At 40.2% G+C, this 15,824-nt stretch overlaps 1 protein-coding gene across 2 annotated transcripts in view; it reads left to right on the top strand.

The window, feature by feature from the left end:
- ANKRD55 (ankyrin repeat domain 55) overlaps positions 10,060-15,824 on the top strand; it is a 111,820-nt gene continuing 106,055 nt past the window's right edge. The window contains exons 1-2 of one of the 2 annotated variants that reach the window (XM_013972762.2): positions 10,060-10,110; positions 10,291-10,373. In XM_013972762.2, the coding sequence (XP_013828216.1) occupies positions 10,316-10,373 (58 nt within the window). In that variant the 5' untranslated portion in view covers positions 10,060-10,110; positions 10,291-10,315. Of the gene's footprint in view, positions 10,111-10,234; positions 10,374-15,824 lie in introns of those variants that run through there. The other variant, XM_018065807.1, reaches the window with a different exon arrangement.

Raw genomic sequence — 15,824 nt, forward strand, 5'->3', positions numbered from 1 at the left:
TAGTTGGAACTCTAAAGCAGGGGAGTTACAAGGAGAGGCAAGCGAATAAGCTGCAAAGATCTACTGTGACACACAGGGAAATGTGGCCACTGTTTTGCAACAACTTTAAATGGAGTCTAATCAGTAAAAATATTGAATCACTCGGTTGTATACCTGAAACTAATTTTACATTGTAAATCAATTGTATTTCAATTAAAATAAACTTTTAAAAAAGTAAAGGAGGCATTAAAAAAATAATAAAGTAATAGGCATGCTCAGTTTTTAATAGCGTTCTTCCAGGATTTTAGAAGAAATAGAGTTCAGAGTAAAACAGTAGAATTCTTAAGTATATGGGCTTTCTTGTTGTTGTTTAGTCACTGAAGTTGTGTCCGACTCTTTTACAACCCTATGGGCTGTAGCCCACCAGGCTCCTTCTGTCTGGGATTTCCCAGGCGAGAGCACTGGAGTGGGTTGCCATTTCTTTCTCCAGGAGATCTTCCTGAGCCAGGGGTCGAACCTGCATCTCCTGCATTGACAGGTGGGTTCTTTACCACTGCGCCACCAGGGAACCCTATATGGACTTGCTTATTAATAGAATAGGCCTTAATTAGCTTATGAACAGTATCCACTGATTTTAAAGGAACAGATTTTAAAGTGCTTTATGAAGTCCTAGACTCCAAGGACAGCATCAAGGACTCCTTTATCATGTGGTCCACTGTTCTTCTCCACAGTCGAGAATATTCTTGAGCAGTCACTGCTTCTTCATCCCCAACTGTGTTGTCGTAGAAGCATTCAATCAAGGATCAGGTCGGGGAGCTTCATGGTGAGAAGGAGGTGAGGGGCTAGAAGTGGCAAGAAGAAATATACCAAGAAGAAACTCCAGTTCCACAGAGACCTAAGCTAAGGCAGCCTGTACGTGCATGCGTGCACGCATGCCTGCTCAGTCACTTCAGTCGTGTCAGACTTTACAACCCCATGGACTGCAGCCCGCCAGGCTCCTCTGTCCATGGGATGGATTCTCCAGGCAAGAATACTTGAGTGGGTTGCTGTGCCCTCCTCCAGGGGGGTCTTCCCAACCCAGGGATCGAACCCACGTTCTTTACCACTGAGCCACCAGGGAAGCCCAAGGCAGCCTGTAGATTGACAAAAAAGAAAGGTGATGCTTGAAAGGTGGGTGATTGACTCCTGGGTTACATAATAGCGATGGTAACAGTGAAAATGATGATACTGGCTTCTCTGGGCTCTTCAGTCTTCCACGATCTTCAGCATGGCCATGCTTCCTTTCCTCCTTCTCTACCCTCTTTCAAGTTGTGGCCCATCAGTCCTGCTGACAATAAGAAATATGGCTGAGCCAGTCAGCTAACCAGACTTTCCTAAAGATTCTTCCAAGATTCTGTAAAATAGCACAGGCCAATAGAAATAAAGTACAGGCCATATGTGTAATATTAATTTTCCTAGTAAACATATTCTTAAACTAAAAAGAAGGTAAAATTAATTTTAGTAATTTATTGTATTTAACTGAATATTTTTAAACTATTATTGTCATAGTATGTAGTTAATCACCAACTTAATGGACATGAATTTGAGCAAGCTCTGGGAGATAGTGGAGGACAGAGGAGCCTGGGGTGCTGCAGTCCATGGGGTCTTCCATACAACAACCCTATGAGATAAATATTTTTTATCCTCATTCATAACTGTGGTTAAGTAATTTGCTCGGTATCACAAAGTTAGAAATGTGCTGAGCTGGAACTTAAACTCAGGACTGTCTGATGCCCAGACCTGTCACTGCCTGCATGCTGCCATTGTAGCTCCCACTTCCTTAATGTGAGCTCATCCCGGTGAAGGCTCTGGTTTCACCTGAATAAAATGTAGGAATGCCTGAAACCTCTCTGGAAGTTCACCCTCAGTTTACAACACTATCAGAATATTATTGAAACATGGCAGCACATCTGAAATTCACAAATACATGGGTTTTTGTTTACACAGGAAAATGTCAAGGTTATCAGAAGAACTCACCAGAAAGTTCTTAGGAAGAAAGTATTCCAATATGCAATGGTTAATTGAGTTCTAATGCAACATTGTCAATGAACAACAAGTCATTGACTTTGGCAAGGGAAGTCCACCAATGAAGTTCTTCATTCACTAAATATTCATTAGTCTTCCCTTGTGCCTCACTCATCTGGACTGGGGTCACACAGTGGACAGAGTAGACAAGAGTCTTTATGAAGTTTATCCTCTCCTGGAGAAATGTCTTAATCTAAGTTTTCCCAGAAGAAGATCCTGAGACAATGATTCCAATTCAAGTGACTTATTGAGAAATACAAGAAATATGAGAAGGAAAGGTGGATGGGTGGATGTCATACAGGAGGGGAATGGCAGCCCATAAAAAGAATGTTATTAAATCAGTTATTGTGGGTGGCAGCAGAGCTTAATCTGTAAAGGGAAATGGTGGGAAATGGTGTGAAACAGCACATGTCAGAATCATTACATCTAAAAGCAAAGCAATTAGAGCTTATAGATCAGCTCCCAAGAGTCACTGGTTGAGGGCCTCTGTGGGCTGGGGGAGGGAATGAATAGCTCCCTGGCATTTCTGGCCTAACCCCCAGAGCTGGCAAAGTGGCCTTCAGCATTCTGGAAAAATGCCCTCAGGCCAGGATGTAAACTCAGGCATTTGAAAGTCCACTGAAGCACGCTGAGAAGTCTGGGGAAAGACAGCTCAGGGATACAGATAATGAAGACATAATGAAATGCACAGTAATTACAGATGGTGACAGTCACAGAAGGGAAAATGAAGACACTTTATTAACTGCAATTGGAGTCGGGCAAGGAGTCAGCTTACACAGAATTAAGAGTTTGGGTGAGGCCTCTCTGAGCTGAGACCTGGATGGTAGGAAGAAACCATCGTGGTAAGAGTCAAAGGAAGAGAAATTTAAACCAAACTTAGGCAAAGTGTGAGCCACCACTGGTGCGAGCTTGGCTTGTCACCAGTTCAATACAAGATACGCTAAAAAATTGAGAGTCCTTATAAACATAACCATTTAGAAATAGCTATAGCAATTAAACATTGCCACACCTCCAAGCCTGTGGTAAGGGGCTTGTCCCCATGATTGTGGTGTAGACCATTTTGGGTGCTCTCACACTGGTATGGAAAGTCACACACAGTAGGATAGTGGTAAATACATGATATTTTAAGGTTAGTTTGTTAACTACAATCTAAATGTGGATACAAATCTAAGAAAAATAAGCACTTATTTATTTTTCTTTCTTTCTTCTCTGGCAACCATCTGTTTGTTTTCTGTGTCTATGAGTCTCTGTTTTATTATGTTTGTTCATTTGTTTTGTTTTTTAGATCCCACTTGTAAGTGAAATCAATACAGTATTTGTCTACCTCTGTATGACTTATTTAACTTAGCACAGTACCCTCCCAGTCCATCATGCTCTCTCAAATGACAAGAGTTCATTTTCTATGGCTAAGTAATATTTCATTCTGCATCTATATCTTCTTTACCCATCCACCTATTGATGGACACTTAGGTAGTTCTATATCTTGGCTATGCAATGAACACAGGGGTGCACGTATCGTTTCAAATTAGTAAGGTTTTTTTCCTTCAGATAAATAGTCAGGAGTGAAATTGCTAGATTATATGGCAGTCCATGGGGTGGCAAAGAGTCGGACATGACTGAGTGACTGAACTGAACTGAACTGATGGTAGCTCTATTTTTAATTTTCAAGGAATCTCCATACTGTTTTCCACAGTGGCTATATCAATTAACCTTCCCACCAATAGTGCACAAGATTTTCCTTTCTTACACATATTCACCAACATTTGTTACTTACTGCCCTTTGGGTAATAGTCATTCTGACAGATGTGAGGTGATATCTCATTGTGGTTTTAATTTGCATTTCTCTGATGATTAGTTATATTAAACACTTTCATGTGACAGTTGGCTATCTGTATATCTTCTTTGGAAAAATGTCTGTTCAGATCCTCTGCCATTTTTAAGTCAAGTTATTTGATTTTTTTTAATGTTAAGTTGTATTAGTTCTTTGAATATTTTGGAAATTAATCACTTAGATATATTTTTTGCAAGTATCTTCTCCCATACAGTGGGATAACCTTTTCCTTTCTTGATAGTTTCCTTCACTGTGCAAAAGATTTTTAATTTGGATAGTCCCATTTGTTTGATTTTACTTTGGTTTCCTTTGCCTGAAGAGAGAGAGCTAAAAAAGTATTACTATGACCTTTATCAAAGAGAGTACTACCTATGTTTTCTTCACACTTATTTATTTTTAAAACTTGCTATTTTCATCCATTTGAACTTTTACAAGTGTGTTTTAAAACATTTTAGGATAACATTATTATCTAAATTACAGAAATGTATTTTATATTGCTTATTCTTTGAGGTTTGTTGAGATATGATTTAGCAATATTCACCGTATTGAAATGTTTATTTCTCTGAGTTTGTGAAGTGAATAGAGAGTGTATAACTATCACCACAATTAAGATAGAGAGTATTTATATCTCTGCAAAAGTCCTTTCTGGTCCCGTTGTACTTTTTTCCCTCCCATATGGAAAACACTCCTCTGATTTATATTTTCTTTGTATCTTTTACAAGAATTCCTTATGAGTGGAGATATGCAGAATGTAGTGTTTTGAATCAAGCTTCATTCACTCAGTCAAGTGCATTTAAGATTCCCTCATTCTTTGCATGGATAAGGACTTAATTCCTTTTCATTGCTGAGTAGTATTCCAGGAGATAGGTGTACCACAGCTTGTTCATTCATTTACTCACTGTTGAATGTTTGAGCTGTTTCCGGTTTGGGGTGAAAATAAAGTGCTATAAACATTCACATATAGGTATTTGTGAAAACATATGTTTTCATTTTTCTTAAGTAAATGCCAGGGACTTGAATTTCTGGGCCATATTTATCTTCGCTTTTTAAGAAACAGTCAAACTGTTTTCTAAAATGGCTGGGTTATTTTGCATTCCCATCAGCAATGTGTCACAGTTCTAGCATCCTCACCAGCAAACAGTAGGTTTTTAGTTTTCCAAAGACATTACAGTAAGTAGTATTTCATTGTGATTTTGATTTAGCCTTTCCTAATGAGCAATAAGGCTGAGCATGTTTTCATATACTTACTTGCCATTTATATATTTTCTTTGGTGACATCTTTGTCCACATCTTTGTTCTTTTTAAAATTAGGGCTTTTTATTACTAAGTTTCGAGAATTCTTTGTGTATTCTGGATGAAGTGAAGTGAAGTGTTAGTCATTCAATCTTGTCTGACTCTTTGCAACCGCATGGAGTGTAGCCCTCCCGGCTTCTCCGTCCATGGGATTCTCCAGGCAAGAATACTAGAGTGGGTTGCCATTCCATTCTCCAGGGAATCTTCCTGACCCAAGTATTGAACCCAAGTCCCCTGCATTGCAGGCGGATTCTTTACCCACTGAGCCACTAGGGAAGCCCATATTCTGAACACAAATCCTTTATTAGATATGTTTTATAAATATTTTCTTCCTGTCTGTGTTTTGTCTTTTCATTTTCTCACCTGCATCTCTTAAAGAACAAAAGTTTTTAATTATGATGAAATTTAATCACAGTGGCTGCTGCGATTGAAGAAATGATTTTTAAATTTCATTTAATTTTAATCAAACTTAAAAAGTCATATGTAGCTAGTGACTATCATATTGGATGGCACAGCATATTAATGACTAAATGTACTTTCAGTGAACAATGTGTACATTTAAAAAATTCTTTTATTATTCCTTGTTTGGATTACATTTATTGATACAACTTTATGCCTGTTGAATCTAATAATAAAGATTGAGGCTTGCCTTCTATAAATCATTTTTCCTTTTTAAATTATTTTTTATCATATTATATTAATGCATCAGTTTCATGATGCTTTGAAAATTTAAAAACCTGGTTCTTTACCACACCCCTTCATAGGTCACAGCCTTATCATGGTAAAGGGGCTTGAGTAACTCAGTGAAGCTACAAGCCATGCTATGCAGGACCACCCAAGACAGACGGGTCATAGTGAAGAGTTCTGACCAAAAAAAGTCCCTTGGACTACAAGGAGATCAAACAGTCAGTCCTAAAGAAAATTAACCCTGAATATTCATTGGAAGGACTGATGTTCAAGCTGAAGCTTCTTTGGCCACCTAATGCGCAGAGCCAACTCATCTGAAAAGACCCTAGTGCTAGAAAAGATTGAAGGCAAAAAGGAGAAGGGGGCAACAGAGGATAAGATGGTTAGATAGCATCTCTGATTCACTGGGCATGAGTTTGGGCAAATTCTGGAAGATAGTGAAGGGAGCCTGGCGTGCTGCTGTCCATGGGACAGCAAAGATGGACATGACTTAGCTACTGAACAACAGCAACCTTTACCACAGGCAGTCAGAGAAGCTCTGAACTAGAGAGATATTGTACATGAGCAAAGGCCTGTCTTCCTGGAGAGGGTATTCCTCATTGTTAATCTACCAAGTGGCATGCTGGAGAGGGAAGTGACAAATGGGGTGAAGGAATGAAAGACTGTTTTAGAAAATGTGGTCAGAGAAAGCCTTGATGTAACAGTGACATTCGAACTGGGGAAAAAGCATTCCAAGTGAAGGGAAAAAATAGCAAAGTTTTGAGAGTTTGGGAAAGGGCATGGCATGACCCAGGAACGGAAAGGAGACCAGTGTGGCCGGATGTGAGGACAGAGGGAGGGTGGTGAGAGATGATCTGGAAAGGGAGCGCAGAGCCAGATTTTGCAGTCACGCAGACCTCCTCTCTTCCCTCCTACGTTACAGATAAGGGTTAGTGAATCACAGGCACCCGATATCTGTGAAAAGTGTGTGAATGTGTCTGAATAATGGCCTTATTCAAAACACACTTGACAAAAAACAACCAAATGTTATTTTACACTTGGCTCTGGTTCTACAGAAAAAAATTATCTCTATGTGCAGCCTGAGAAGTGGACTGAGCAATAAGAACTCTCACAGGAAGCTAGCGGGTGGGGTACCCACACCACAGATTAAGACAGGCTCAAAAAGTTATATAATTTGCCCAAATCACATGGCTAACAAAAAACAAACTCGTGTCCTTTCTACTCTGATACTTTTCTTCAAAATGAGCCTCAAACAGCCCTTTTACAAACATGGAATTATCTGTATTTTCTTTTGGTTTTGGTAATGATATAAATGGGCACAGAAATATCACATTATAGAGACTTGCACCCGTTTTGGGAAGCCCTCTTCTGTGTTAGTTTCCTGAAGCTGCTGTAACAAACTGGCACAAACTTGGTGGCTGAGAATATCGAAATGTATTTTCTCACAGGTCTAGAGACCAGAAGTTCAACATCAAGGTGTCAACAGCACCATACTATCTCTGAAGTCTCTAGGGGGCGATCTGTTCCTGCCTCTTTCAGCTTCTAGTGGCTTCAGCAGTACCTTCTTGGCCTGCGGCTGCCTCATTGCAATCGCTGGTCACATGACTTCACTATGTTTGTCTCTTCTAGGGACAACTGTTGTTGAATTTAGGGCCCACTCGGGTAATCTAGGAGTTCACAGGTAGTGCTATTGGTAAAGAACCCACCTGCCAATGCAGGAGATGTAAGAGACAAGGGTTCAATCCCAGGGTCGGAAGATTCCCTGGAGGAAGGCTCGGCAACCCACTCCAGTATTCTTGCCTGAAGAATCTCATGGACAGAGCAGCCTGGCAGGCTACAATCCAAAGGGTCACAAAGAGTTGGACACAACTGAAGTGACTTAGCACACACAGATAATCTAAGATGAGTTCACCTTGAGCTCCTTAACTTGATTACATAGGCAAAGACCCCTTTTGCAAATAAGGTCACATTCATAAGTCCTGAAAATTAAGAAGCAAATGCATCTTTGTGGTGGGGGCACCGTTGAACCCACCGTACCCTCCCTGTGCCTCAGCCTGAAAATTCTCGCCAAGCAGCCAGCGAGACTCATCAGACTCAGTTCACTTCTCTTCTCCCAGGGATCTCTGGTCTACATTGCCTGTTGTCTGAAAAATATCATTTCAAATATTTTGCTTAGTTTTCTAATTCTTTGAACTGGAGAGTAAATCCAATCCCTATTCCTGCAGTGTAGCCAGAAGCAGAAGCTACACCCAAAGTGAAGTTCATCGAGCCTGGAGAACTTTCCTATCTTGCTTACAGCTGCATCATCAGTGCCTGTCAAAATAACTGGAGCGTAGTAATCTTTCCATAGCCATTGATGAGTTAATGAACAAATAAATTAAAAGGAAGTTAATCTAAGTCCTTAATCTTTCTAGTGTTTGGGACCAAGTAGCCACAACTCCTTTTCCCTCAGTCAGTTGGGTGAGTTTAGGCCAGCTCTCCTTAGCAGAATATCCACTAGCTTAAGCCAAATTGTCCTCACCAATTCACTCATCAGTCCCCAAAGTCTGACTTTCACGTTTAATGCAAAAAAATGAAGATACACAGCACTGGGAAATTTAAGAAATGCATCTATGGAGCACATTTTGGGTAATGATTTATAAGAAGTAGGTTTTGCCTGCATTTTAAGTAAAATGAACACAGGGCATTTGTTGGGGGAAGGCTGATATGAGGAAGGCGAGTTAGTCATAGTATTGTCACAGGGAACTGAGGCCAGATACTGTGTTGATGGGGAAAATGTGAGAGGCAAGAGATAAGAAAGAAGTTTGTGTATTGAAGAAAACTGTTGGTTTCTACTTTTATTTTTATAGTCACACACTGATTAAAAATTTTAAATTATTATCATAATCAACAGCATTTATGGGAGCATCTTCTACGTGACTGTTGGACTTCTCCAAATATCTGATTGTCTTGAATGTAGAGCTTGTTTGTTTTTAATTTATTATATCAGATTTTTAATAACAAATATAAAATAATAGGCTTATTATGATAAGCCTAAAAATACAGAGGTAGAAAAAGAACAAGTTAGAAATCTCCTACTGCAATTGGAAATTGAAAGTGAAAGTGAAATTCATTCAGTCGTGTCTGACTCTTTGTGACGCTATGGACTATATAGTCTATGGAATTCTCCAGGTCAGAATACTGGAGTGAATAGCCGTTGCCTTCACCAGGAGATCTTCTCAACCCAGGGATCAAACCCAGGTCTCCCACATTGCAGGCAGATTCTTTACCATCTGAGCCACCAGGGAAGCCCAAGAATACTGCAGTGGGTAGCCTATCCCTTCACCAGGGGATCTTCTTAACCCAGGAATTGAACCAGGGTGTCCTACATTGCAGATGGATTCTTTACCAGCTGAGCTACCAGGGAAGCCCCTGAGGGAACCAATATTAATGGTATATCTTCATATACCTTCCTCTGTTCCTATGAACATACATAAACATGTTTATATATACAGTAGGTGGTTGCTGGTTTAATAAAAATGTAAACAAATGAAGCATATAACTTTTTCCATTTGTTAATAGAATCATCCTACCAAATAAATTCATATAGATTTACTTCAGAGTTTTAAATCTAGAGTATGAATTTGCTACCATTTATTCAAGCTGCTCCTCAACTGATACACATTCAGGTGATTTTGAGGCTTTTTTCCCCACCACGTATAATACTGCTCTAAACCCCCCTGTGATTGCACACTGTTTTAATTTTATCGTTATGGATATCTGAGCCCTGAAATGCAACCTTTCAAATGCCACTTCCTTTCCCCATCCTCCCTGTCATTTGGACAACAGAGTTGAAGGGAGACTAGAGATGAGTGGGGAAAGCCTGTAACGACTCCAAACAGCACATGGGCAGCAGCCTCCTGCTACAATATTTACGTGCTATTCCATTGAGATGGCACGCTGCTCACATGACCCAAATGCAGTTCTCACTCCCCCAAGAATACAGCCGAATCCAGACTGCATTGGCAGCTCTGCACATGCTCTGTTTGGCCCTGTGAATCCTCACTCACCCATTGAGATTTCTTTTGGTTTAAAGCAACACACCAGCTGCTGAATCTCCGTGACCTCCAGTATTTTCCTGGCCCAGATCCAAGGCAGGTGGCCCTCCATGAACACCATTTTTCAGGGTATGAGCTTTTTTTCTCTCTCTTTGTTGGGGGCTAGAGAGTGTATAATAACTTACACACGGGGATAGCTGATGAATGAGACTATAAGAAGTAAGTCTTTTTCCTGTCAGGTATTAGAGGAATAACATTTACCTATTTCCATTGTTTGCCTTGACAACGACCTGCAGCTCTAATGCAGACTGAATTCTCAAACAGAGGGCTTGGCAGGGGCTGCTGTATCTGACTGCTGTGTTGACTGTAACGTGTGAGACGGTGTTTTCTCCTCTCTAGAGACCTGGATTCATTCTGATGGTAGATGATGAGACAGGCAACCATGGATTTCAGTACTCCATCTGTGTTTGATCAACAAAAAGGTAAAAACGCTGCTTTAACTTATCCTTTGGTTCTTTGCATCTTTAGTTCAACATAGGGATTTGCAGTTTACAGGGAGAGAGAGAGAGAGAGAGAGAGAGAGAGTGTGTGTGTGTGTGTGTGTGTGCGTGTGTGTGTGTGTGTGTGATGTGGAAAGAGGATTTCACATAGGAAACAAACCTGTTCTAAATGTTCACTTCTCATTTGATAAGCATTTGCAAGGGAAAAACAAGCTTATGGTCTGTTAGCCTTGTTAAAGTGCTCCTACCTACAAATTTTTAAAATTGGGTTTCAAGCACACCAGTTATTTCAGATAGTACTATCTTTATTCTCTTTAGCTTTTTGATCAGATCTTTAAAAATACATGTATTATAATAAGTAACATAAAAAGAAAAAATCATATATATATATATATATATATATATATTTCAGTCTACTAATCCAATATTGCATTGCTATAGTTTTGTAAATATCTCTTGATTCCCTCCAGGAATAGATGTTGCCCAGATTTATCTTGCTGCTGATGCATTATCTCCTCTGAGGTTGTGTAATGACTTATCACTATGTTATTATTTGCAGTGAAAGGATATATCTTTCTGATTCCCAATTTCCAATGTGGAGGTAATTTTCCACATGGAAAAAAATTACTGTGAAATTCACCTATTCTTATTAAAAAACATGTATTCAGCCATACAGTTTATGCATGTACATTGTGCATATGAAGTTTGTGTGTGTGTATATATATATATATATATATATGTATACCTATGTGTAATCATGCACCTTCTCTTTGTAAGTACAGGAAATTTCCATTCTCTAAGTGTAATAAATATTTTTAGAAGATTTTTTTTAAATATCTGATACCTAAACCACTTTCAATAACATCTGAGTATTCCTCAGAATACTAAGATCCTTTGATTATTTCATTGTTTTGGCTATACCGTGAAAATGGTGGTCCATGAAAGACTCATTAAGAAAATTCCTTTTCCCCCCTTTTCCTGCTCTAGGCCATAGTGTGTTTACTACCTATTCTTCAAGCTACATCTGGTTTCATGGGTGAATTATTTTAGTTCAGGGCTTTGTCAAGTTACAGATTTACATTTAGATTTCTGAGTAATTGCCTTATGCATATGTTTGTGTGTCTCTTCAGAATATGCCGATTCACACAGTATTTGAATATGAACACTGTAGACAGAGTGATTGTTACAGCTGTGCCCACTGCAGCCTTTCCCTTTGTTTGTACTACTGATGGCAATCAGCAAGAGTGAAAATATGCTGAAATCCAAAGACCTCAAACTGGCTAAAAAATGACATGATTGAATTACGTAATCCAAACAGGAACACAATAGGTTTATTTATTAAGACTAATTTGAGGGAGCTAGAACTGAGTATGAAGAACTAATTCTTCATAATGAATTCATCTATTCCAGTATTGTGGTTCCTAACAAGACTGAGGCCAGAACACAGTGAAAATGTTAATTGATAATATTTATTTTCTTGTAGCACCTTTCAAGTGAGCAACTCATGACTATTTCTCCACCGCAGGCCGGATTCTCCCCCTCGTAAGCTAACTCCTTCCCTGCGACTTCCATCTTTATTTCTCAGTTGTTTCTCTCCAGGGGTGGTGTGGTATGGTGGAAATAGCACAGGCAGAATAGCTTGGAACTGTAGAACAACTGCATCTTTCTGTGTGACCTTAGCAAGTTACCTGACCTCTCTGGGCCTTAATTGCCTCAGCAGTAACTTAGAAGAAATGATGCTTACCTAGCAAGGTTGTTGTGAGAATCTAAAATAATGTATAAAAAGCATCTGTCACTTTGCCTGATGTACAGTAGGAAAAAATTGAAGTTGCTTATTCATGTCTGACTCTTTGTAACCCCATGAACTGTAGCCCACAAGGTTCCTCTGTCCATGGGATTTTCCAGGCAAGAGTACTGGAGTGGGTTGCCATTTCCTTCTCCAGGTGATATGCATTAAGTACTTTCAAACTGTGGTTGTTTTTGTTATTATTTTCATTAATATTATAATTAATATTTATAATTTATTAAACCCTGAACTCACCTCTCTATCTCTGGCTCAAATTTAGCAGTCTTCAGGACAAATGAGGATTTAGTTAAGATCAGTTGACTAGATTACATTAATTTTTTTTTTTTTTTAGAGCTCCAGGGTACCATTTAGAGCAGCCAGCAGAATTACAGTTAACTGAATGATAGCTGAGTAGTTCTGTTATCATGTTAATCCTGTTATCATGTTAAAAATATATATCCTGTTATAAAAATATATATCCTGTTATATAATCCTGTTATCATGTTAAAAACATGAAAGGTCATGACAGATTTAGACAATTGCATAGATTCTAAATATTATATTGTTGGGTAAAACCATGGTGAACTGACTTTCTCTTGATAAGTTGAGTGTGGTTGGTGCTTTAGTAGAGGATTTTCCTGGAATTCCTGATATCTGGGGAATCAAAACCCTAGCGGCCACTGGCTTTACATGCAGATGTGGACAAAAGACATTACATCTGGAAAGATCTTAGAAGTCCTGTAAGACTGCTGCAACAACAGTGCCTTTATGGAACTGGCATTTATGTATAACTTTGTGTCCTGTTTTATTTTACCTTCAAAAGGAAAATCATATCAAAAACCAAGGAAATCCATGGTGTTCTCCACAAGTGGTTGACATTTGACTGCTTGTTTGAATTACATACGGAAACTCATTGACAGTGTGGTTTGTTCCTGGGGTTGGCTTGCTTTTTTATTTTGTTTTTATTATTGATTTTGAGTCATTGCATCTTCTTTCAGCTGTTAACCATTAACGGGGCAAGGAGCTAGGGAGGAAATATTGCATTACTGTTTGTAAGCTTTTTTTATTATTTTTTATTATGATTATTAAAGACCTGACTTTCTTTTCTCATCACTATGAGATTACAGATCTATCTAGATGAAATGTAACATTGAAAAAAAAAAAAAACATGGTAACATATAAAAATCACCTATCCAGTTTTTGAAAATGTTTATGCCCAGATCCCATCACTGGGTATTCTAGTTTAACTGGTGAGGAACATGGCCTGACAAAGCCCCCAGGAAGTTCTAATGTACAACAAATATGGAGAAGCACTCGTTCCATCTATCCTCCTAACTTCTCGGATGGGAAAAGTGAAGCACAGAGAGGTTAAAATGTGGGCCCACTTATGAGAATGGCTCACAGCTAAGTAGCAATAGGGGGCTTCCCTGGTGGCTCAGTGGTAAAGATTCCGCCTGCAGTGTTGGAGACGCAGGAGACATGAGTTCAATCCCTGGGTCAGGAAGATCCCCAGAGGAGAAAATGGCAACCCACTCCAGTATTCTTGCCTGGAGAGTCCCATGGACAGAGGAGCCTGGCAGGTGACAGTCTATAGAGTTGCAAAGAGTTGGACATGACTGACTATCACTCACCAGGCTCCTTTGTCCATGGAATTCTCCAGGCAAGAATACTGGAGTGGGTTCCCATTTGCTTCTCCAGGACACGACTGAGCACCTGAACTATAAGTAACAAAGGGGACTGAGACCCAGGTGTCCACTATCCAGACAACAGACTACGAGGTTTCTTTTCCTGGGCAATCTCTGGTCTTAATAGCTACTTTGAGGTGGGGGTTGGGCTCAGGTAGCTTTGGCCTATGGTTGCCCAGAGAATGGTCAGCAATGAGCACTTGGAAAATACTAATGCATAATGACCTTTGGGTTTTCCAGTTGGCTCTCATGGTAAAGAACCCGACCTCCAATGCAAGAAATGTAAGAGACCTGGGTTTGATCCCTCACTGGGGAAGATCCCCTGGAGAAGGAAATGGCAACCTTCTTCAGTATTCCTGCCTGGAGAATCCCATGGACAAAGGAGCCAGGCAGGTTACAGTTCATAGGGTCACAAAGAGTTGGACATGATTAGAGTGACTTAGCACGCACACATGCACAATGACCTTCAGAGCACAAATTAAAATCAGGTAGATTTGGAGTCCTTCCAACTGCATTTTTCTATTTTTCTCATTGGTAGAGGTATTGGTATTTTTCTCATAAGACAACCCTATGCCAGGGTCTTGGGAACAGATGGACATTTGCTCTAGGCCAGTCTCAATCCTCATCCCAGTTGTGTGAACTTGGACACACTGGTGATCTTCTGATCTGTAAAATGTGGGTAGTGTTCTACATTTGCAAGGTGACTGGAAGGCTCAAAGATTGTGTTATCTGTCTGACCAAGGAGGTTCAGGCCACATCTCTGGCTTTCTCTGTGAGGAGGAAGCCTGGGTCTTCACAGCTCTCCACTCTGGCTTTGTGCTTCTTCCTCTCACCATGGCAACATCTCTCTGGGCCCACGTGCTCCCGGCTGTCTTCTCTCTCAGAGCCCACACGCAGGGAAGGACCTGTAGTAAAATCACTTACTACAGAACACAGAGACTCCTACTGAAGCTGAGACTTCAGTTACGTAACTGAAGACATTTGCATGAGGGCTCCGAGAGAAAATCATACTGAGAAAGGTGCTCCCAAGGGCCTCGCCCAGCCCAGCCCAGCCCTTCCTGGCTCTATGAGAAATGTTTGAGCACGGTGTTCACAGGGGCCTGTCGGGGCAATGGCCCACCCTCTACCAGGTTTCTCTGGTAGGGTTGCTGAGAGAATGTGAGGAGGAGCTCAGCCCTCCAGCCCAGATTAGTGCAGAGCGTCCATGTTCTGGGGCTGCTGTAACAAATTACCACAAACTGGGAGACTCCCAGCAACTGACATGTAATCTCTCCCAGTCCTGGAGGCCAGAAGTATGAAATCAAGATGTCAGCAGGCAGTGTACTCCTTCTGGAGGCTCTAGGAAAGAATCTTTTCCTCCCCCTTCCAGCTTCTAACCTTTTGTGGCTTCATCACTGCAGTCTGCCTCTGGTCTTCACGTGGCCTTTTCCTCTGTGTGTGCGTCTCAGAGCTCTCTCTGCCTGGCTCTTATAACAACACATGTGATGGCATTAGGGCCCACCCAGATATGCCAGGATAAATATCTACTCTCAAGATCCTGAACTCAGGCTTTCAACATATGAGGTCATATCCCCTCTTTTGCCTTCTAAGGTAATATTCACAGGTCCCAGGGACTGAGACATGGAGATACCTTTAGGACCACTGATCAGCCTACTTTATGGCATGAAAAGAGGTTCGATTTCAAGTTCCTTCTCAGGTGTATGCAACCTCCTCAGTGGGGTTTTGGTAAAATCCATTCCTATTTAAGCTAGAAGGAAGTTTGGCATTTGAGAGATGGGGTGGAAAGAAATATGAGATAAAATGGCAAAACTGAGATCCAAACCTAAACCTGCACAACTTCAAAACCCATCTTCTTTCTACTGCAGTACTCTTCCTTGATCAAGCATATATTTTAATGAAGAAGTAAGATATTAACAAAAATTAAAATTAATGAAGCCTATGTTTTTACAATCAAGCTATTAT

Source organism: Capra hircus, chromosome 20, assembly GCF_001704415.2.
Source record: "Capra hircus breed San Clemente chromosome 20, ASM170441v1, whole genome shotgun sequence".
Lineage (NCBI taxonomy): Eukaryota > Metazoa > Chordata > Mammalia > Artiodactyla > Bovidae > Capra > Capra hircus.